This window comes from Rhinatrema bivittatum, chromosome 4 (assembly GCF_901001135.1).
Source record: "Rhinatrema bivittatum chromosome 4, aRhiBiv1.1, whole genome shotgun sequence".
NCBI classification, from domain to species: domain Eukaryota; kingdom Metazoa; phylum Chordata; class Amphibia; order Gymnophiona; family Rhinatrematidae; genus Rhinatrema; species Rhinatrema bivittatum.
Genome location: NC_042618.1, coordinates 34,723,718 through 34,747,752, shown reverse-complemented (window position 1 = coordinate 34,747,752; position 24,035 = coordinate 34,723,718). Strand labels below are relative to the sequence as shown.

The 24,035-nt window shown below is 45.0% G+C and overlaps 1 protein-coding gene across 3 annotated transcripts in view; it reads right to left on the bottom strand.

The window, feature by feature from the left end:
- SLC25A47 (solute carrier family 25 member 47) overlaps positions 1-24,035 on the bottom strand; it is a 45,261-nt gene continuing 21,226 nt past the window's right edge. Inside the window, exons 1-6 of one of the 3 annotated variants that reach the window (XM_029597938.1) lie at positions 11,154-11,324; positions 6,510-6,553; positions 6,017-6,088; positions 5,741-5,923; positions 4,456-4,729; positions 1-2,205 (exon numbers count right to left, since the gene is read on the bottom strand). In XM_029597938.1, the coding sequence (XP_029453798.1) occupies positions 1,925-2,205; positions 4,456-4,729; positions 5,741-5,923; positions 6,017-6,088; positions 6,510-6,553; positions 11,154-11,184 (885 nt within the window). In that variant the 5' untranslated portion in view covers positions 11,185-11,324 and the 3' untranslated portion in view covers positions 1-1,924. Of the gene's footprint in view, positions 2,206-4,455; positions 4,730-5,740; positions 5,924-6,016; positions 6,089-6,509; positions 6,554-10,094; positions 11,105-11,153; positions 11,325-24,035 lie in introns of those variants that run through there. The other 2 variants (XM_029597939.1, XM_029597940.1) reach the window with 2 other exon arrangements.

Sequence of the window (24,035 nt, the reverse complement as noted above, 5' to 3'; positions counted from 1 at the left end):
GTATTTAATAACTTTACTTGTATAAAAACAATAATATGAAGCATTACAGTGCACCTGCTGAGCTCCTGCCCCCACAGGCTTTGTATTTACAATATACCTTGACAATTGCACCTTTGATTCTTTACAGAAATACACTTTATAGCATTGACAGCCTGATTTCTTACGGCTTTTCTCTCATTCTGTGTCTCTGGGGAAGAAAATCTTAGTGAATCAGCTCCTTAGAGTACGTGATTTATTTATGTATTTATTTTATACCGACATTCAATCTGAGATATCAGATCGGTTTACATTCAGGTACTATAGGTATTTCCCTATCCCCAGAGGGCTTACAATCTAAGTTTTTGTACCTGAGGCAATGGAGGGTAAAGTGATTTACCCAAGATCACAAGGAGTGACAGCGGGACCTGAACCCTGGTTCATAGCCCACTGTCTAACCACTAGGCTACTCCTCCACTAAGGTGATTTACTCATACAGGATCTATTTTCAGAGCAGTAGCACTCTCGGGATTGTTACCTCTCAGTGCCGGCTTCTACAGCGCCCGACATTTCATTCACAAAGGCCTTGCAAGTGTCCTGTACCAATTGTATCTCGCATTCTTTTTCTTCCTGGACATCAGGGAACTTGGCCCATTTCTTTGTAATTTCTTTAACCTTTATCGTAGCCATACCCCACTAAAATTCATGCAGCTGCAAAATGGAAACACTCGTCCGCCTGTTTCTTTAAGTTTCTCCTGAGGCCACACTTAATAGTAGCAAAGGGAAGAAGGAGGAGAAAAATGAGCTTTACAAAAAAGTTTCTAAAACAAAGGTGGGTGGGGGGGGGTCACTATTTAAAAAGATATATATTTTTGGAAGCAGTCTCTTGTAAGGAAGACCTACATATAATACGTCCAAATAATTTGTGGGTTTTAATATCAGATTTTTTATTTTTTTTTGGTCTTAACCCTCAACCCCAGATGGCCCGCCTGGGAGACACACAAGTGCCCTGGTTGCACAAGGAGGGAAGTCGTCTTCAGCCAGAAGGGGGTCACCTTCCCTCCCTTTCATTCTGAGATTAGGCGCCTGGCCCTCTTTTACTTGGAATATGTTTCATTGCACTTTCTTTTATGTTACGTCACTTAGGCTCCAATTGTAAGAGAGAGACAATTAATCAAGTGTATAGAAAGAGAAAAAGAACTACAAGGCTTCTGTGCTACAGGCCGGGGCCAGCCCATAGTCTTTTTGTATTAGTGCGCCTGGCGTAGCACGGGCCGGTTTATTCTTAAAAGGGCAGCACACACTCGAGAACCTTGGGCACTGAACTGAAATCAGAAGAAGGGTCAAGGACCCACCAATGCCTGAGCCGTGCCTAAAATCCATGGACTTTAAGCTCGGGATGATTCTTAACCCATCCAAAGCTGCTGCTGTGCTTCCACCTTAAATTAAACAGAGCTCATGACCCTTAATGCTTTTAAGATAATATTCTCTGCATTTGATCTTTTTTGGGGAGACTTTCAAGCAGCTGCTGTTTGTAAAATGGCATCTCTGAAATGTCTTTATTAAAAGGTATCTAAAGGCAAATACAAAATAATTTCTCTCTCGTTTATGCTGTGCCTTGACCTGCTCTTCAAAGCCCGTGAATCCGCAGCAACTGTAAAATCAGAGGGAGGCATGCAAGAGGCAGCTCAGTCTTTGGGTCCCCTAGTCCCATCCGCGGTGCTTTCTCCTCCTCCTGGTCTGGTGTCCTCGGCCAGCTCGTCCTTGTTTCTGATGCTCCTCTTCCAGAGAACTCTCCCTCACCTGTCACGATGCAAGTGAGTTGTTCTCTCTGCCTTCCGTCCACTCCCTAAAATTCCACACAAAATGCCTTTTGTGGGTCAGTTCCCTTACCTTTCAGATTTTCACAAACCGTAACCAGTTAATGGCAGAGGTTTGCCGCAGACTTTCATAGCGAAAGTTGTTTTGTGAGAGTCAGTATGAATTCATAGGTGAAAAAGACCACCATGTTCACCGGAAAGGCACGCAGGCAGTTCAGTCCAAGTCCTTTGAAAAGAACCTTTATACCCTCTTGTTTCACGCTTTTTGTGATGCAATGTATGACTCCCCTGTACTTGGGTTTTGATGCTGCGTCGACTTGCAGTCTGGATTTGATGACGTCCATTGGAGTAGCAACAGTCCAAGCCAACATTCCAGCAAAGCCACCAGAAAGAAGAACACCCAATATTTCTGCAGAAGCAAACAGAGGGATGGTGATATTAGCATGTGGCCCTTTTCAAGATCACTGTCTAAAGAATATGTCAATATATCATGTTTAGGGCTTGAAAACATGCCAAAAACAAAATGCAGGCAATAAGTCATACAGAAAATGTCAAGCCTCTTTTGCATTAGTCATTCTAATCCTAACACCTCAGTTCCATACAAATGCATTCCTGCACCCTCACAGGTCTTCTCCCTAGATCTATAGATCCTTTCTTGGTACTGACTCCTTCCTCAGGGCAAACATCTCCAGAACCTGGAGGTGTAAAATCTGAGCTGGTAGTGGACTTTCCAAACCAGCTGTAGTTTTCCCAGTATCGTGTCTATCTAGTCTGGGTAACTCATGTCCGTACTGACCAAAAGTCATTATCAGGAAGGATGTGGCTTATGTAAAATGAGGAGGTGACCTGTACCCTGTTGGACAAATTCCTTGTGCTCCCACATGACCAAGGCTGCACCTCCTACTCAATAAATGTGTTGTTCTTGTGGTGCCAGATGTCACCTTCCAGCTTTGTGTGAACGCCAAAAGATGCCATCGTGACCATGTGGCTCAAAATTACTAAAAAGAGCTGCTAGCTTAGAGGAGAGACAATGCAATAGAGGAAAGAAGATAAGCATGAAAGGTTATAGATGAAGGGATAACAGACTACAGTGAAAAGAGGGAGGAGAAGGGCGACAGCCTAAAATGGCAGAGAGAAAACAGAATCCAGACTGCAGAAGGAAGAGAGGACATGAGGATAAGCAGAGCAGAGTGGAAAAGAAGCAAGAGAAACAGGCTGCATAGAAGGAGGGAGAAAGCAAGGAGAGCGAATGGAAATATTTGAGAGGAAAACAGGAAGTTAGGATGGGTCGGAGCTGGGGAGGAAACCTGAAAGATGCAGCAAAAGGGAAGCGACATTATGTCAGGAGAAAGGGAAGAGAAATGGAGGCTTCGAAAAGATAATTGCAGAGAATTTGGAAAAGGAGGTGTGAGAGAACATTGGAGAGGGGGGAGAAACATTGGCTTGGGGAGAGAAGCAGAGAAACTGTCAGGGAAGGATTAATTTTCAGGGTGGAAGAAAAGAGCACAATTGATAGTTTTGGGAAGGAGGCAGAAAGGATGATGGGCTGGAGAGGTAAGGAAAGAGACTGAACTGGGCAGAGAGAGAGAGGATGAAAGATGGACGGGGTGGAATAAAAGAAGAGAGAGGAATGAGAGTTTAGAGGAGTGTAGCAGGCAGGGCCGCTGGAAGTATTAGGTGGACTAAGCAGCCACCCAGGTTGTGGGTGGGGGGGATCCAGCAATGGAACTGCGTGAGGCCTGCACTGATCGGGGCCTGAGCCTTGCTGTAGCAGCGGGAGCTTGCTGCCAGTTTCCTGCCACGGCTTTCAGCGGCAACGCAACCCAGCTTCACTTCCGGGTTCACGACGGCACGGAAAACGCCAACTGCACGCCCAGTGACCTCGCCAAGGGTGGTGGAAGCTGGCAAAAATGCTCCCCAGTGCTCTCTCAGCACACCCCTTGTCTTAGGAATGGAGGGAAGGGGGGGGGGAGTGGAAAGGAAATGCAAAGGGGGAGAGGGAGGAAGAGAAATGTTCCTGGAGTCGGGCTTGGCAGGGCAGGGGCAGGAGGGTGGAGACAGGAAGAGGGAACGCTCCTGGGGCTTGGGTGCTCATGGCTGAAGATTCGCCCAGGGCATTTAATACCCTCGCACCGGCCTTGATAAAAGGGAATCGCTGACACAGAGAAGAGGCAGGCGTAAGGTGCTGTGCTGCATCTCTACCAATTTTGCTGCCAACTCATCAGACCTGGTGGATTCTCAAGTGCTCGAAGTATCAGAAAGTCAACAAAATTCAAGAGCCTCTGATGATATGCAATGCAGAAGGAGATATCGAAAAAAGAAGCAAGAAAGAGGAATTAAAAGTAAACGAGTGGATGGAATAACACATTGAGATAGCAAAGAAAAACCAAATAAAAGCAGAATAGCCAGATGCATGAAACAAGGGCTGGAAAACTTTTTTTTTTTTTAAGGCAATCAACAGTGTTTTCAGTGACATTTCAAACTGACAAAAAAAAAGTCCTAAAATATGTGTGTATGTGGAAGGGGGGCGGGGTTTGGCACTCTTTCAGATTTCACAACACTGAGGCCTTCTTGGCAAGGAGAAACTCCATCAGCAATAGCATTCGCCCGCTGCCTGCTAAAACTATTCCACCCTGGGCGAGGCCCAGGCGCTCGTTACCTGGGTTACTTGGCCCAGCTGGGGCAAGCCATTCCCGCAAAACCTCATAGGTGAGAAAGTACGTCGCAAAGGAGGGGCAATCTCTGAAGATTAACGCCGAGCAGCCTCTGTACAGCCCAAGAAAGCCTTCCTCCTGCACCACCATCCGCAGGCAATGGACGGTGCCCTGATACTTTGGCTTGGAGGCAAAACAAGAACGTGAGAGGGAAGGATGGGGCTGCGTCTGGGTTTGTAGTCTGACTTTGGCCATGTCAGTAGGCGATGTTACAAAGACCTAAAAACACAGGAAAATTACAAGAACATAAGTACATCGGGCTTACAATTTGCTTTATTCGTACATTAGTGTCTGATTTTGACTAATAGGACATTGCTGACTCAGACCTAGCAGACAAAAAAGAGCAGTAAAGGTGAAGGCATGAGGTCCTGATTGATGATACACATCAGGCTGCAGCAGCAAGCAATGGACTGTGTACTACTACAGTGGCAGTAATATTCTTATGAATAATTTTTTTTAGAATTTTCCCAAAAATGTGTGATCTTACATCTATTGCAGCAGAATTGAATACAGTTTTAAAATATTTCAGATAAGTTGAACTGTTACTTGAAACTGAATGGTAATTTCTGTATAACTTTTGAGATACAGGAAAGCAAACAATATGACAACAGTCTGGGTGTCTTATGTGGCACCAGGCCAAAGGCTGAACAACCAAAGCATTCCAAAGTACTGTGCATAAGAACATAAGGATTGCTCTGCTGGGTCAGCACAAAGCACCATGTTGGTCCAGTCCACAGGCACGTGTCAGGGGTCCCTCTCCAGGAACAGATCTGGCTGAACCTTGGTAAGAAAAGCTCTTCCCGAAATGGGAGAGCTCCTGCCAAGTTTCAGCCCAGTTTGGTGCGAGGAGGGAGTCCTGCATAAGTGGCGTAAAACAGCAAGGCTGTTGGAGGAGTGAGAAGAAACTGCCGCTTATCCCATACTTAGCGGTACATTCACAAACTAACGACTGATGAACACCCCTACTTTTGTTGTGCTAGAAGTGTTCACTTCTCCAACTTGTCTTCCCTCCCCGAAGGTGCAGGAAATTAAATCCACAAGCAAAGGATGTACTATTTCAAACCAATATGCAGGAGATTTATACATTTTTCTGCCCTAAAGTTGCCCAAGCCTTGAATCTGGCCCCCTACGATACATACTGGGAATTTTATAGATTTAAAAGAAAAAACAAAACCTCGCTTTTTCTGCCCATGTTACTTATTGGTTATAGAGTTTGTGATTTCAGCTCACCCGAACCGTGCCAGCAGCACATCCAGATAGGAAAATGTCCAGGTTTGAAGCTTTTGCTTCCGCGCTGCCGTATCTTAACTTGCACAGGCTGTGCAAACAGCTTCGGTAGGTGCCGAATGAAACGGAAGAGCTGACGGAAACTGTGGACATGGACATAGACAGTCCTCGGAAAAATCCAGGGAGCTACAAGATAGAAATATGCATCTTGTTAGCAGTGGCAGGGCCCCGCCGTGGCTAATCATAGCCGATTAAAATACCAAAACCAAGCACACTTACTTTTTCCAGCTTGTAGGTCGCATAAATGCAGTGCCACAGCCCACTATAGCTCTTCTGAGTCTGAATCCGCACCTGAGTAAAAAGAACCACAAATTGAAATGCTAGAAACACGAGCCTACGGAAGGAAAAAAAAAAAGATTACATGGGGCTGGCTGGGTGACGATGCGAGGGAGCTTGGTTTGATGCTGGTGCTCCCCAGATCGGCTGGGGTGGGGGATGCAGGTTGTTCACAGCCACTAGGAGGGTGTGGTGGGAAGCGAGTCATTGTGCAATGGCAACACCTACAGCCTGGATTTGGGTCCTATGATCGCAGGGTTCTGTGGACCCCCGGCTGAAAACAGTCAGCGAATGACTGAGCTTAAAGTGAGTTGGGAGGGAGTTGAGAATGAAGGCTCCTGGCACCAGATCCCCACCCTGGTTCCAACTGAGCTGGAAGTACAAAGGAACAGGAAGAAACTTCCAGGTACAGCAAAAAGAGAAAGAAGATAAATACCTTCACTGTATCCAAGGGATAGCCAACCATAATGCCAAAGGCACCTGAAATAGAGAGGTTAGGAAACTGTTTATTTGGAATATTTCTTTCAACAATGCACAAAATTCAGGCTCATTGTCAACAGTCAGCCAGACCCAAGGTGGCACATTCCAGCAGATCAAAGAGTTGTCGGCCACACATTCCACATCACAAAACCCTAAAGGCCACAGCAACCCACGTCACAAGTTTCCTCAATGAATAATGTTCATATCTGAGCAATTAAAACTCAACACACCTCCTTCAGTGCACGGAGAATCAAACCTCACTGCACTGTGTGTTCTTTTCTGAAGGTGACAGGACACCTCAGCCACCCCAGTAAAGAACTTCGTCAGGAGCAGCTTGCAATTGCGAAGAACCTGATGTGTGCACAGTGTATGCATGGCCCAGGCCAAAGTGAGAATGCATAATGGTAGGAAAAGCTCTACACCATGACTCCAAGCCCAATAACTGTGCTTAACTGCACCCCATATACTCAGTACATGCTCACATTCCTCAAAAAATGTATTGTTATCACTTAACTCTACGCTGAATAAAATGTTCAGTTTGATTCCAAGCAATCTGATTTGTTGGAAGACAGAATGCACACTAATGCTGGGATTGACTTGCAAAACTATGGGAAGTTCACGCCTTCTGTTTGGAAAGGACACGAATGTGACTAAGTTGTACATTTTCATTTTTCTGGATAGGATTTTAATTGTATTATGGAAAACTGTGTGGTTGGGACTGACAGACTGGGAGAAGGGGAAATGTTTTGATTACCCACTACCTAGAGATTTACATATTGGGTGGCATATCAAATTGAATACATAAAGCCATTAAAAAGCCTTTAAAAAAAAAAAAGCTAAAGTCTATAAATTATATCTGACAATATCAATAATAATCTGCTCTACACAGGGCACTGCTGCCAGCTTGTCCTTTCACAAGGGGAGTCTGTGAGGGAATTTGTTAAAATGCAAATTTTTTTCTAAACTTTGTTTTTCGGGGGGGGGGGGGGTGTGCTCTCCCATTCTGCCCCCAGCAGTGTTATTTGCATTCCAGTAGGTGGAAGCTGATGTACGAGAGGAATCTGCCCTCCCAACATTATGATATGCTCCTCCGTTTCCTTCATGCTGATCCGTAGCAGAACCCCATGCAGGCATCCCAGTGATACGTGAGGTGTACGAACATCATCCATACCTTGCAATAGGACACAGTCAATCCAACATTTTGAGCAATCGAGCTAGCCCTGCTGCTTTAAAGATTTAATGTTAGCGTTATATGTCTAGGGGGCAGCATTTCAATGCTGTACTTCTGAAAGAGCCCTGCCAGTTTGTCTACAAAAGTACGCTAAGTGGCTAAAGAAACTTAGGCTATGAATGTCTCTGGCTAAAGCTTCTTAATGAGAGATTTTGGCACCCATCTTCCAGGAAAACAGGTATTTCAAAATAGATTGAAGCAAAACAATAAGGAATCTTAAATATTGCAGAACAATTTGCATGATCTCCTTACATAACACGTATAGTGTATTACAGTGCTGAAACTAGCATATCCATTTCGTATTGGTTATGTAAGCTGACTAAGAGGACACGTGAAGCTCCAGGACCCAGCCTAGACATGCCAAAAAGGCTGGAAAAACAGGACTCTGAGTGCCTCTAAAAATAAGTACGTTGAGGGAATTTAAAGTTTAATTATTGCTTTTTTAATTTACTCTTCCTAGACTGCAGCTTTCTTTCCAGGCCTTGCATCATAAAATTTCCGAATTCAGCAGGAAGGTTATTTTTCAGAAATCTGTGGTGTTGGGCAGGGAAGGGTGTTGCTGACCTCCTGCCAGAGAATGGGTGAGCAGTATGCCTAGGTGTCACTAAATGATCGTCAAGCAAGGTAACTGCAAATATTGTTCACCTGCTCTGGCACTCAGGTAGTTACTACAGGTTTGCAGTGAGCAGGAAGAGTTCCCAGATAAGAGAGGGATGGCCAGGCAGGATAGAGAAGTCGGTCCCGGACCCAAGAACCCCCTGCGAGATAAGTGGTCAAGGGGGGGGGGGGGTGCTACATGCAGATCATCCCTGCAGGCACCTCCACAGAGGTTTGTCGGGCTTGGCCAGCAGTGCACTATAAAAGCAGGATGCGCATGAGGAACATTGTGGTTTTCTGTAGATTTTGTTCTGCCTGATACAGGGAAAATGGCTTTTGAGTTTTGTAGTGTTGGTGGCTGATCCCTATTTTAGGCCTTACCATCTGATCCAAGGGAAGAGACTCTGCCCTGGCCAATACCCCCTATGTCTAGGTGAGATTGTCTTGCAGGAGAGGGAAAAAAGCTAAATAAGAGCTGTTTTTGTGTTCTGAAAATTTTGCTTTTGGGATCCTGTGCCTACCTAAGGAAGATTTTCTCCCCTGGGAGGTTAGGAAGGTGCTGTGACTCCCTCTGCCCAGCTAAGAAGGGACAGCAGTGACCAGAGTACTGACAGAGAACGTCCTCTCTTTTTCCACGTTTAATAAAGTCCTCCAGCTCCCTGCAACTTACAGCCCAATGCAATGCCAACGTGGTAAAAACGTGCGTCCAAACTAGACACATTTTTTAATGCATGCACAATCACCTCTCCTGGGCACTCGATGTAAAAGGCAAATGAGCCACCATGCTAAAAAGGATGCACTAGGGATAAATTGTGTGTCCCTAGCACGTCCGCGGCATCGAGCATCCAGGAAATGTGGCTCTGTGCATGTTTTGAAAAATGGATGCTCGATTTACGAGCATCCGTTTTCCTAAGCTACAGCTTTAAAGACCTTTTTTTTATTTTTGTTTTTTATTGCTGCTTCTGTGTTTCCTCCTGCTTAGTATCGCAGTATTTTCTGCTTTTCTGTGCATGGCTTGGGGCATCTCAAAACTTAATGCCAGCTCCGGGGCTGGTGTTAATTTTTGTGCGTAAAAACATGCGCGCCCAGCGTGCGGTAACTTTTTACATCAGGCACACTAACTACTAGCCTCATTGGCAGGCATTTTTACGTGATGAGCGCTATTAGCTATGCACTGGTTTGGATGCGCGCTTTGGACGTTCTAATCCCTGTAATTCTAGCATGTCCAAAATGCGCGTCCAACTGCACATTCAGCGGCGCACTGACCTTAGCACCCAATATTGCATCGGCCTGTTAGTATATATATATATATAGCCTGTAGTAGCATGTGCTGCTACTTTAGCTGCTAATTGTATTATCTAAAAACGTTTTTTTGTTTCTACTGCTGCTTTAAAAATCTTTTGTCCATATCGTTTACATCTGTAGACTTCGCCCTCTTAAATACCACTGTAACTAGTGACAATTACAAAATCTCTGACTCAGGTTGGGAGCTATATTCACGCATTCTTTAGCACAATATCTGTGCCTTCTGGGGAATGTAACAATACAAGATTGAATGAATCGGCTTCTGCAAATACTAATCTAATCTATAGTATAGTATTAGTATTGTACACACTGTTTCTTTAGATTGCTAGGTATAGTGGTTAGCTAATATTTCATATTGTAACATTGTTTCCTTGGCAAATCTCTAATTATTTTTACCTCCAAAAATACCTTTTAAAATGTTATCGGATGAAGAATGCTGTTTCCTTCCTCATTCCCACTTTCCAACAAAGGCTGGAGCATCAGAGGGTGGGAGAATCACCCAAGCGAGGAATTTAATGTTTTCACAAAATATGTTTGGTGCGTGCCCCAGTGGTAGCGCAATTGAGGTCTATTGTTGTCCTTCGTACTGACACAATTCATTAACCCCTCTCCCCTGCCAGTGCAGAACCTGCAGGCTCCATACGGTCAATGCTAAAACCCCATTAGTAAGGTAATACAGATTCCCCCCGTTATTTGCTGTAATGCTGCCTAGCTGCGTGCAGAGGGAAAACAGAAGGGATCCAAAAGGCGGCACTTACAGTAAAGCACGTGTGAATATTTCATAGCTTTAAGTGATGCAAGAATCAAGCATTAAATAACTAAATAAATAAGCATCCTTGCAAACAGCTTCAGTACGGCCACTGGTCTGGAAGCCGGAATTCTTACAGGAAGTGATCCTTTTGCCACTAAAGTGTTTGCATTTAAGCGTAAGGTTATAGAAATAAACCGAGACAAAAGGGATCACACTATAACTAGACTAAAAACAAAAAACCCCCAAAACCCCACAGCTCTAAAAGGCAGCGCAGGCTCACCCCACAAAAATAAAAGCAGCTCGGAGGTTCCCTGGGGTGAATGTCACGAGTGAACTAACTCTCAATAAACAGATCGTAAGCCCCAAGACACAGATAGGTTCCGGTGAAAGTCTGAATGCCTGTCTGCCGGGGATTTCACAGAAATGTCACAAAACTATTATTATTATTTGCCCTTCATCCCGGATGAGAGGTGCAATGCTCGGGATGGGGCTTATATCTGCCGCCCAAGCCCCTGACTCGGAAAGTATTTTCCCCTTGAGATTAAGCATCAAGCGAAGATATTTTCGGCAATGTGAAACCAGATTGGCTTCTAAGCCGGCTAACAACTCTCCTGCCCCGGAGTGCCACGGTCTCCCGAATTTTTTTTTTTCGCAGAACATGACTTTTTCATTTAATTTTTTATTTTTGTTGCTGTTGCGCTGGCGCACGGCTTTACCTCCGATGGCCCCAGCAATGAAGTCCCTCATGTCTGGCGAATCTGCTTTCCTCTCCTCCCCACTAAAGGCCACGAACGGCGGCGTCTGTCCCCGCCGCCAGCGTCCTGCCGGCCCTTATATGCACCTGGGCCCGTCGCTCCCTGCGCGGCAGCCGGCGGGAAGGCTGCCAGGTCCTCGGAGGCCGTGAATAAATAACCCCGCTGGGTAAAGAGTCAGCCCCCTGGCTCGCCACTGTGCTAAAGTTCAAGCTTTGCTGGCCATCGTCTCAAACGGCGGGGGGGGGGGGGGGGCGTTGTTAGTAATTTGTACTGGGAAAGTGTGCACAGCCCCTGAGCCCTGTACATAGAGGTAGTCCAAGTAGGATCCCTGCAAACTATTAGGCCAGCAGGAGTGGGGAGAGGAGAAGCTGGCTGGCTAGGCTTAGATTTTTCTTGTTTCTGGCAGTTTTAAGAACAGCAGTCCCCCCCCCCCCCCCCAAAGTGCCACAGATTTGCTCTGGTTGAAGCAAAGCTTCATTTGACCTTCTTGTCTCACTAAATAATTCAGGAAACCCTTTGGCCCTCGCCTCATGTAGAATTAATAGAAAGCATTTTCGCGCATTTGCCATAAATATAAGTGCCGATGCACTTCTTTGATTTTCAATTTTTCTAGCAAATGTTATTACAATTATTTAGCTAGCAGAGTGGGGCTGAACTGTGTGGGCCCCAGGTGATTCTGGTCAAGATTTAAAAAAAAATGGCTTCAAACAGGACTGCCCACTCACAACAAAACAAAAACATTTTTAATGACGGGGAAACAGAAATGAGGGCAGAAAAGGACCAAATGAACCACCCAGTCTGTCCAGCAAGCTTATGCCAGTATCTGCTGCACTGTGCAGATAACCCCATGCTTATCAGTTTTCCCATACTGTAAAAGTCAAGGCCCTCGGATGCTGTTTGAATCCAATTTCCCTTAACTTTGCCGTGGAAGCAGAGAGCAATGTTGGAGTTGCATCAAAAGTATCAGGCCACTCTCCTGGGCGTGCAATTCAGTAAAGAAACATATGCAAATTAGGGCCTGCGGTAAAAGGAGGCACTAGGGACACTAGCACGCTCCTAGCACCTCCTTTTTGGGGGGGGGGGGAGAATTTTATTCAGCAAGAGCTTGTTGAGCCCTTCCAGATTCCCATGGTCCCGATGACTCCACCTCTGGCACTCTCCACCGTATATAGGTATCCTCTCCCAGGACTGGTGACCCGGTCCACTGTGCCACTTACTCTATGGGTGGGATCCTCACGTTTGGAGGTCATTAGCTTCCTTGTACTCTCCAGAGCTATGAGTCCGATTGTCATAAGACTACCCTTGCTCCGAAGACATCAGCCACAGTTTAACTGGACCATATTGGAAGTTCTCCATTGGGGAACTGGATGCATTGAATCCTTTATTGCCTCCAAAGATGTGACTTAACCGGTAATTATAGCCTCCACTCTCCCGATGCTTCCCATCCCAGGTAGGGAGTCCTGAGGAACTCAAACCTCCCCAGGGGAATATTCTTAAAATAGTCTTTGGACAATTAAAATACAACATGCAAACGAGCCATTACAATAGCTGGCCCTACCCTCTGGAACTCCCTCCCCCCACAGCTCAGAAACGAACCCTCACCGCAAGTCTTTAAAAAACAGCTCAAAACATGGCTGTTTCTTGAAAGCATTCCCTCCTGAACCCCAACATCCTAAAATAAACGCTCTTGAAAGCCTTACCGCATAACTTCTACTCTGCACGAACGCATAACCCCTCCTCCCCCTCTCTATCCTCCCTCTTTCCCTGTCCCCCACCCTACTCGTAACCAAGTCATATTGTACATATTGTATATAGGCTATATGCCATTTCTATATACCCACATTTAATATTTAATTTTAATTTTATTCATTTGTTACAATGTTCCTTATATTAATTGTTTAATCAACTGTTATCTTGTTACAATGTAAAATAGGGCAGTTCCGGCTCTATTCAACCTGTTATCTGGAAACCGATGTGATATCTCGATCGAATGTCGGTATACATAAGAAAGAAAGAAAGAAAGAAAGAAAGAAAGAAAGAAAGAAAGAAAGAAAGAAATAAACAAACAAACAGTTGGGACAAGAGGTCTGAATATAAAACCCTGGAAAAAGAAAGCAATCATGCTATGAAAAAGTTTGAATTTGTAGTCACTAGGAAGAGATACAAGCCCTGCCCAATCTTCTTCAGCAAGAGAGGGAGAAAAAGCCTTTATTTCTCTCTGATCCTGTCCACCTGGATCCTGAAAAGGAGAAAGCCATCCCTACTCCAGTATTGGGGACTTCCCTTGGCCAAAGCAACCCAGAGGCAGCCATTCCTTCATCTACTGGTCAGTTTCAGTCCCTGGAATTGCATGAACTAGGGGACAAAACCAATCATTTGGTTATAGAAACTATCTCTCACGGCAAAGGACCTGTGAGGATCCGAAGTACTCTTCATAGCTGGTACCCCTGCAAACTCAAGGTCTCAGGAGGGGGACTTAAGAGGGAGGGTACTGTTGCGTTCAACAGTCTGAGGGCTATACCTGCGGACTGCCGCTTTCACCTCTAACCCGATCCAGGCAAATGTGCCATATCCTGGCATGGCGAGGGCCTCCCAATGCACCATGCAGCCACGCGACATAGTAGCATTCCACCAGGACTTGTGGCCGAGATACCAATGACTGTTCCCGATGCGGTGCGCCCTCCTTAGGCACACACACATGCCCCTTGTCTTAATCTAAAGGGACTGTGGCAGGAAAAGCCCTGCGGCCCTTCCTGATGAAGTCACAAGTTCAGGCCTCTAAAAAGGCCATTGCAACTACTTCTCCTTGCCTCGGCAATAGGTTGACTACTTCTGGTAGAGTGTATTGCCTCAACTTGTTTCTGTTCTCTGTTCCTGTGTTTCTTTGTTTTCCTGGTCTTTGTTCCATGTTTCTTGTCCTTGTCTTGGCAGTCCTTGGTCTTCTCTTAGTTCCATGTCTTCATCCTGTGGTCATTCTTCAGTCCTTGGTCTTCATCCTGTGGTCAGACTTCAGTTCCTTTTCTTCAAGCCATCAGTCTTCAGTGTTATCTTCTGCCCACCTGTGCTGTTCCTCGCCTCTCTACCTGCCTATCCATCCTTTCTTCCCTCGGACAAATCTCTGATTTTGACTTTGGCTTGACACTCAATTCTGATTGAATTCCGCCTGCCACTGACCACTGCATGATACTTATCTCTGATTGAACTCTGCCTGCCTCTGACCACTTCCTGACTTTGACCACCTGGAATGCTGCCTGCCCTGAACACTGCCTGGCTCTAACTCCACCCATATTCAGCCTGCCCTGGACCCTGGCCTGAGACTTGGCTACCTCCACGGATCTTCACCTCATCAACAGAGACCTGCGCCTAAGTTCTGCTGGCCCCAGCACCCAAGGGCTCAACCTAAGGGGAAACAAGGACTGGTATAGGTGAAGCTCCAGTTGGGCCTCTGCCACAGCCAGCTGATGGAGGGGACCTGCAGGGCTCCTCCCTGCAGGGTATGTCAACCCTATCCCAATCCAAGGGACCACGCTCGCCACAAGTCCTAACCTCTTTAGTCTTTCCATCCCCTTTATCATTTTGGTCGCCCTTCTCTGTACCTTTTCCAGTGCAACCATATATTTTTTGAGATGTGGTAACCAGAATTGCACGCGGTATTCAAGGTGTGGTCTCACCATGGAGTGATACAGAGTCATTATAACTTTCTCTGTTTATTCACCATTTCCTTCCTAATAATTCCTAACATTTTTTCACCACCGCAGCACAATGAGCTTGCAGATTTCAATGTATTATCCACTATGATGCCTAGATCTTTTTCCTGGGAGGTAACTCCTAATATGGAACCTAACATCATGAAAATACAGCAGGGTTACCTTATATGCATCATCTTGCACTTGTCCACATTAAACTTCTTCTGCCATTTGGATGCCCAATCTTCCAGTCTCACAAAGTCCTCCTGCAATTTATCACAATCCGCTTGAGATTTAACTACTCTGTATAATTTTGTGTCATCCGCAAATTTGATAACCTCACTCGTCTTATCCCTTTCCAGAACATTTACATATATATTGAAAAGCACCGGTCCAAGTACAGATCCCTGAGGCACTCCACTGTTTACCTTTTTCCACTGAGAAAATTGTCCATTTAATCCTACTCTCTGTTTCCTGTCTTTTAACCAGTTTGCAATCCTATCCTATGACTTTTTAGTTTTCTTAGAAGCCTCTCATGAAGGTCTTTGTCAAACACTTTCTGAAAATCCAAATACACTACTTCTACTGGTTCACCTTTATCCACATGTTTATTAATCCCTTTAAAAAAAAAAGTAGTAGATTTTTGAAGCAAGACGTCCCTTGGGTAAATCCATGCTGGCTGTGTTCCATTTAAACATGTCTATCTATATGTTCTTTGGTTTTGTTCTTTAGAATAGCTTCACTATTTTTCCTGAAGACAGGCTCACCAGTCTATTCTTTCCTGGAGCCCTTTTTAAATATCGGGGTTACATTAGCCACCCTCCAATATTCAGGATGGATGATTTTAATGATAGGTTACAAATTTTTACTAATAGACCTGAAATTTCATTTTTTTAGCTCTTTTAGAACCCAGGCATGTATACCATTTGGTCCAAGTAATTTGCTACTCTTCATTTTGTCTATCTGGCCTACTACATTCTTCCAAGTTCTCCATGATTTGGTTCTGTTCATCTGAATCATCACCCTTGAAAACTGTCTCTAGAACTGGTATTTTCCCAAACATCCTTAGTAAACACTGAAGCAAATAATAAATTTACGGGCCGATACAGTAAAGTCTTTACTGTATCGGCCCGCTCTCCCGGCACGCGCACCGGCCACTCGCCAGTGCGCGAGATTCAGTATTTAAATTAGGCCCGGCGGTAGATCCGGGTAAAGGAGGCGCTAGGGACACTAGCGCGTCCCTAGCGCCTCCTTTTAGCCCGGAGTGGCGGCTGTCAGCAGGTTTGACAGCCGACGCTCAATTTTGCCGGCGTCGGTTCTCGAGCTCGCTGACAGCCACGGGATTGGAAACTGGACACCGGCAAAATTGAGCATCCGGTTTTCGGCCCGACAGCCGCAGGCCGAATTCAAATTTTTTTTTTTTTACTTTTTTTTAACTTTCGGGACCTCCGACTTAATATCACCATGATATTAAGTCGGGAGGGTGCACAGAAAAGCAGTTTTTACTGCTTTTCTGTGCACTTTCCCGGTGCCGGAAGAAAGGTCGGCACTAATTTCTGAAAGTAAAATGTGCGGCTTGGCTGCACATTTTACTTTCTGTATCGCGCGGGCATACCTAATAGGGCCATCAACATGCATTTGCACGTTGAGGGCGCTATTAGGTGTCGCGGGTTGGACGCGCGTTTTCCTCTCCTTACTGAATAAGGGGTAAGGGAAAACGTGGTTGTACTGTATCGGCCTGTTTGATATTCCATGAGGGCCTTATTTATTTATTTTTCACAATTTACATACCACTAATCAAAATTTCTTAGCAGTCTTCCCTATGTGCCCTTTATCCCTCGATCATCTAATGGTCCAACTGACTCCCTCGCAGGTTTCCTGCTTCAGATATATTTTTAAAACTTTTATGAGGTTTTGCCTCTATGGCCAACTTTATTTCAGATTCTCTCTTAGCCTGACTAATCAGTGGTTCAGCCCTTTTCTTTGAAGCCTTATCTAGGAAAACACAATAATACTAGAGAAAGAATAATAGGAAACAAGCAATGTCCTTTATTGCTAGGCTTAGTTGCAACAAAGCTTTGCAATCCTTCTTTGCTGTTTACCTGAGTGGAGTTAGCATCATATTCTAAACAAAAATACCTGACTACCCAACTCCCCCCCCCCCCCCCCGAGCTGCTTGGAAGTCTGTGGCTCTTCACAGGAAGCCGTCTGGTCACTCTTTCTGATGTCCTCAGTTCTCAGCATCTCATATCATCTGGTTGTGATCTGCCTCTCAGTAGTTACAATATTTTGACCTTATAACTTCAGGCAGGATAGTCTTAGCATTGCAGTTGATGTCAGGTACTTGTAATTGGCTAGCACCCCTCTGTTAGACACTCAGGATAGGCTGCTTCCTGACAAAGGGGTATGCCCTTCTGACATCAGCAAGTCTATTATCACCCGCTTCTGAGATCTCAAAGATGTTTATTCTTTGTTTGCTCTGTGGTTATAACCATCTCTCCAAGTTCTTTCTTGAGATTGTTATTCATGTCCTTTGTGATAGTCACCCAAAGTCTCCTTTTTGACCACAGACAATTTCACCAGCTGAACTTTCCTATAATAGCTATACTCAGCCAAAAAATGGGGGGGGGGGGGGGGGGAAGAATCTCTACTTTTTTCCCATAAGTTGCTTTGTGGAATGATATATGTGAAAGACCATGACACAGGAAGTATGTCAGTATAGATAAAAATATAGCTTAAGAAAAGAAATTAAATTGTAAGCTGAATTTGTAGTGAATTATGCTTTCTTATTTTAATTAGGCTCAGCCATGCATTTAAAAGAAAATTAAAATGCAATAAAATTAGTGCTATCCCCTTTTGATTCCTCTTTTGGACTTCCCTTGAATCTCTTCATCAGGCTCCTTCCTCAATGGCTAATTAACCTTGTGGACCCAGGCTCGAGGGTCAGATATGACAGGTCAGATGCAATAAACTGAGAGAATTAAAAGTCAAGTTGAGCAGTTGACAGCAGTACAGACAACTTTAATTAAGATAAGATGGTAGTTCACAAGAAGTTGAAAAATTTGGAGAACTTTGTGAGGCATCTCAGTTTCTATCTAATCAATTTTCCCAAGATGGCTACATTGACACCAGTACATTTTTTTAAGAGATCGTTGACTGAAATTCTGAATGTTCCAGAGATGCTATTCCACTCCTTAGTAAGATCTGTGATTTGCATATGGGAAAAAGATTGAAAGGCCAAACAGGGATCAAGCTGAAGGAGCATTATCACTGGATAGACTGGAGCTGAGATTTTTTAGAAAGATCTGGACCTGGCAATATTTGAGGGTCATCTTATTGGTTACTTTTGGTTTTGTCTATGACAAGGACTCTATAATGTGCTTTTATTCCTGCAATCCTAGTACTTTATTTCTTAGTGCAAAAATGTGGATGTTTTCCTGATTTATGTAAAAAAAACTGACAAGCACAGGAAGACATTTTTAGGAATGCGTTGATCAATATCCTTGTAAATGTTTTCTAAAGCTGCAGAAAGTGTCTTATACTTATTTTAAACTTCTTGGATGCTAAGAAAGTGGGATGCTTGAGAGACACTGGTTCTGGGTAATTTGTATCAACTCTTTGAGCGATGCTCATGTGGTTATAAGGCCTGGTAAAGGAAGCGATGCTAATGCAGTTATAAGGCCTGGTAAAGGAATTAGGTGGGTCCATCTGGGAAGCTCACCAGGGAGTTCAACAGCTCTGCTGACTCACCGGGGAAGCTCTACACTTAGACCAGGAGAAAGCAGGAAGTGTGGCGGCCTGGGACAGACAGGGAGAAGCTGACGAGTCCTGAAGCAAGGACACAAGCCCAAGCTAACTGCATTCCTATGGATCTTCTCCTTATAAAGAGTATACTCTTTGGTACCCAGTATTCATCCAGGAAGAGCTCATGGCCCTCGCCAGTGCTATTGGGATGCTGGAATCTCAGGCAATGAGCAGCAGCATGTGATCTCCAGAGTTGTACAGTATGCTTCAACGCTGAAAGGGCAACACAGCAAAATCTTATTTAAAATGCCTATGACTAGCAGATCTGTGGAAGGGGCAGATCAGCCATAGTGACTCAGCCAGTGAAGCTGAAACACTGGGTGAGTGTATAGTGCTACAATACAGTGCATGCAAAATTTAGAACAACATTCCCCATCGTGTGAGCACTAAGTGCACTGTATCCTAGAAGGCCTGCTGTGGAGAAGCCATGCTTTTTGGAGCGCTGCAGGGAAGGAGGCAAGCTTGAGGGTGGAGGTAGGCAACTGCTTGCACAATTGCACCGGCTCCTTGCAAGTAAAGTGCGACTTAGGAATCGTGGTGAAATTATTTGTTTATTTATTTATTTGACAGTTTTTCTATACTGTCGTTTAGAAGTACCATCACAACAATTTACAAACTGAACAATAAAAGTATAAAATAACAAATTTCCAATTCAAATAATTAAAAGTCAAATTAATAGTAAAATAAAATAAAAATAAAAAACTTAAAATAACATTGCATTAATATAAAATTACTAAAAAAGCATAAAACAAGAGGTTTGCTAACCTGCAGGCACCTCAGGTCAGGGTGGTATTAATAGATAAAGGGATTTGCCCTAGCCCTAGATCAAACAATCTGTTCACTGCAAAACAAAATAAAAGCAAATAAAGCTGCTAAGTATGCATACCAAACACAAATTCAGTGAGCTCTTTGGATTTCTCCCCACAAATGGCGTACGAACTTTAAAGGAGATCTGTAGGAGACTATCAACTCTCAAAAGCAGTATGCCGCAATCTTTTTTGTTGATATCACAAAAACTCAAGACTTAGAACAAAACATACGCTTAAGTGTATTGTTTAATGTTTTACAATAGATAAAAGAGCAGGGGTAATAATTTAAGAAAACATTTTTCAGTAAGTAGACCTACTTCCATAAAGGTCAACATTTTCAATTTTTAACTAACAAAACCAACAAGAAGCACAAATGGTAACTTTTCCTCCAGTTTGAGTCTGAGCACAAGGCTGATCAAGATGTCAGTTTTCAAGCAAAATTTAAGTTAAGGGTAAGAACATAAGACGTAGCCTCACTGGGTCAGACCGAGGGTCCATCAAGCCCAGCATCCTGTTTCCAATAGAAATAAACGTCAACAAATAAGTTGTAGATGATTCATTTTTGTTAGGATAAATTAATACATTTATGGCTAGCTTTTCAGAGCTGTATTCCCTTTATCAGATCAGAGTAGTTACTAGTGAATGATGGTAGATAAAGACCAAAATGGACCATCTAGTTGACCCAGTTGAGGTTCATGTGCTTGGGCAGATGCACATATGAGTTCCCACATGCAACCAACAGCAAGTCCCTCACCCATTTTTTTAACTGATCTCCTCACTCTTTCTCTACCACACCATATCCTCCTAAAGCACACTCAAAAATCTGTTACATGATGACCTCCAACACCTCTGCTGGTGGGCCCCTTCCATGTTAAAATCCAGCCTCCCCGTGCTCACTGAAGTTTGGGTTTATATATGGTGCTTCCATGAGTTCCCCCCTCCTTTCTAGAGGCACAATGCAATTTTACTACTCTTCCTTTGGGACTGTAACCACCACTCTGTGCAGGTTACCTAAATTCCTTCTAGAAAACAGGTTACCCGAATGCCTTCTATGAAGCATAAGACATTGTTAGTGCTGCTTTTGGGCAGTAACTGCCACTTTGTACAGGTTACCCCAATATCCTTTTTGGAAGTACAATGTTGTTGTGGGCTGCACTAGCCAATTCGTGTAGGTTATCATAAGAACATAAGACTTGCCATACTGGGTCAGGCCAAAGGTCCATCAAGCCCAGAATCCTGTTTCCAACAGTGGCCAATCCAGGCACCTGGCAGGATCCCAAGGGGTAGACAGATTCTGAGCTGCTTATCCCAAGAATAAGCAGTGGATTTCTGCAACTGTACCTTAATAATGGTTAATAGAACTTGTCCAAACCTTTTTTAAATGCATCTACACTAATAGCTTTCACCACATCCTCTGGCAACGAATTCCAGCACATAATTATGTGTTGAGCAAAAAATATTTTCTCTTATTAGTTTAAATGTACCGTATTACCTAGTAACTTAATTGAGTGTCCTCTGGTCTTTGTACTTTTCAAAAGAGTAAACAACTGATTAACGTTTACTCGTTCCATTCCACTCATTATTTTATATCTCCCCACAGCTGTCTCTTCTCCAAGCTGGAGTCCTAACCTCTTCAGCTTTTCTTCATTGAGGAATAATTCCATCCCCTTTATCATTTTGGTTGCCCTAGTACTCTGTACCTTTTCTAATTCTGCTATATTTTTTTTGAGATATGATGATCAAAAATGCTCACAATACTCAAGATGAGGTCGCACCATGGAGTGATACAGAGGCATTATGATATTCTCTGTTTTATTCTCTATTCTTTTCCTAATAATCCCTAGAATTCTATTTGCTTTCTTGGCTGCTGCTGCACACTGAGCAGAAGATTTCAATGTATTTTCAATGATGACAACTAGATCCTTTTCCTGAGTGGTGACTCATAATGTTGAACCTTGCATTGTGTAGCCATTTATTTATTTATTTGTTGTTTTTTAATATACCATTGTTTGGTGCAAGCCTTCACAACGGTTTACAGAAATAACAACTGATTACATAAAACATAGCAAAACTGATTAAATAAACTGATTACATTATGACAAAAACTTCTCAACGGTGTGTAGAAAAACATCTGTTAACAACAAAACTAGAGTACTGAATACATTATGACATCAAATTAGGAGGGATATGGATCGGAGAACATTATAGGTAGTGCAAAGGGATACGGGTAATTGTCGGTTTATCGAAACTATAAGGGGAGTAATAAGTAGAGGGGAGAGAGAATTATTTGGGTTACTCTTCCCTAAGTGCATCACTTTGCAATTGTCCACATTAAATTTAATTTGTCATGTGCATGCCCAGTGTCCCAGTTTTGCAATTGTTACGATCCAGACCGTGGAGGCCGCGGCCGGCCCCCTCACTTACCCCAAGCCGCTCTGGGGACCGTGATGCTCCATCCGGGACTCGCTAGGCCCTTCCCGCGGCCTCTTTCTCGAAGACGCCGCCGACGCTCGGCAGGTGGCCCCGCCCCCCCTAGGCGCGTGCATGCACAGGGGCTCTACAATTTAAAGGGACCAGCGCGGGAAAGGACAGCTCCACCTCCTGTAGTGATGTCAGACGCTGCCAGTATTTAAGCTTGCTTGGCAATCTTCTCCCTTGCCTTGCAACGAGATTCTCTCTGCTCCCAGAGATTGCTAGTTGCTGTTCTTCGTCCCTGGCTTTTGTCTTCAGCTTCTGCTCCTGGTTCATGACTTCAACTTGCTCTCAGTGTCCCATTCTGCGACGTCCAGGAGGCCCCTCCTAAGTCCAAGTGGCTCGGGTCCTCACGGGCTCTTCCTGGGGGGACCTCAGGCTTCTATTGGTGAAGTTCCAGTTGGTCTCCTGGCTCCAGCTTCAGTACTCCTCAGGATTCCGGGATTCCTCTTCAAGACTCACCCACAGGAGACCGCACGTAAGTCCAAGCAGCCTGGGTTCTCATGGGCTCCTCCCGGGAGGATCTCGGGCTTCCAGTGGTGAAGATTCGACCGGTCTCCTGCCCTGTGCCACCTCCCAGCTTCGACCTCCACTGTGGGCCCTCACACAGTGCACCATCATCTGTCCTAACCGGCTCAAAGGTCCACGAAATTCAACAGTTTGCAAGGCCGTGGACCTGGCGGACGTGGCTGGCCTAAAGGCCAGCATCTACAGCAGCAGCAGCTCTGCCTAGATGTCCTGACGGCGACCGTAGAGAGGCTGGCCAACCGTCTGGATGCCACAACTGCAGCAGCCCCTCCTGCACTGGTTTCCTTGCCCGATTCCGGACCAGCGATGCCCACACAACTGCCAGTGCCGCCCAGGTACTCGGGAAGTGAAGCAGTGTCACAGATTCCTCAACCAGTGCTACATACGCTTCACCTTGCTGCCTTCTCAGTTTCCGTGTCCTTGCTAGATGGTAAGCCCATGGCCTGGGCCTCCCCATTATGGGAATGTAAAGACCCCATTCTTGGAAACCTGGAACAGTTTGTTTCTGCCTTTCAGCATATTTTTGATGAGCCTGCCCGCAGACCCACAGCGGTTGCCGAGTTACTCCAATTGCACCAAGGCACCCATTCCCTTGCCAAGTACGTGGTTGAATTCCGCACGCTGGCCGCTGAACTAGACTGGAGGGATGACAGTCTTCACGGTATATTCCTGGAAGGAATGTCCTCACGTCTCAAGGACGAGTTAGCAGCAAGGGACCTTCCGGATGACCTGGATAGCTTGATCGACTTGGCAGGAAGGGTCGACCGCCAAATTCAACATTGGTTCTGTGAAGGGAAGTCCGGTCGCAGACCCGGTAACTAGGGGTCTAGATTTCCCCGACCTGTGCCCTCCTCCTCTGCTTCTACCAGCACCCAAGGGGCAGAACCCAATCAATTGGGACGAGGCCTGATCTCAGAAGAGGAGAGAAGACATCGCCGCACCCAGGGCCTGTGCCTATACTGTGGCAACAAGGGGCACCTTCCTAGCCCAGTGTCAGGAGCGGCCGGGAAATACCAGAACCTAGGTCTCATCGGGGAGCTGACCCTAGGTAATACCACTTCCACCTCCCCAAGTACCGTACCGGTTACCCTCAGTTACCTCGGAGGTACCTTCGATACGCTGGCCTTGGTAGACTCCGGGGCAGTTACAGATTACGGTTCAACCCCGACTTCCTCCACTCCGAGTTTCTTTGATCCATGGCACTCCTCTCCCAGGCAGTATCTCCACCTGCACCAAACCCTTGATTCTACGTACTGGTCTCCTACATTCTGAAGAGATCTCATTTCTCGTACTGGAGAAATCCATTCACCCCATCATCTTGGGCTTACCCTGGCTTCAGAAGCACTCCCCCATTATCCACTGGTACACCCTCCAGATCACATCTTGGGGTTTATCTTGCTTTACCTCCTGTCTGGCGACGATTCCCCGACCCAGTGTGCCACTTCTGACCACACCTATGGCGCTTCCGCCTCAATATCAGGATTACTTGGATGTCTTCTCAAAGGAGAAGGCCGAACTGCTCCCTGAACATCGGTCCTTTGATT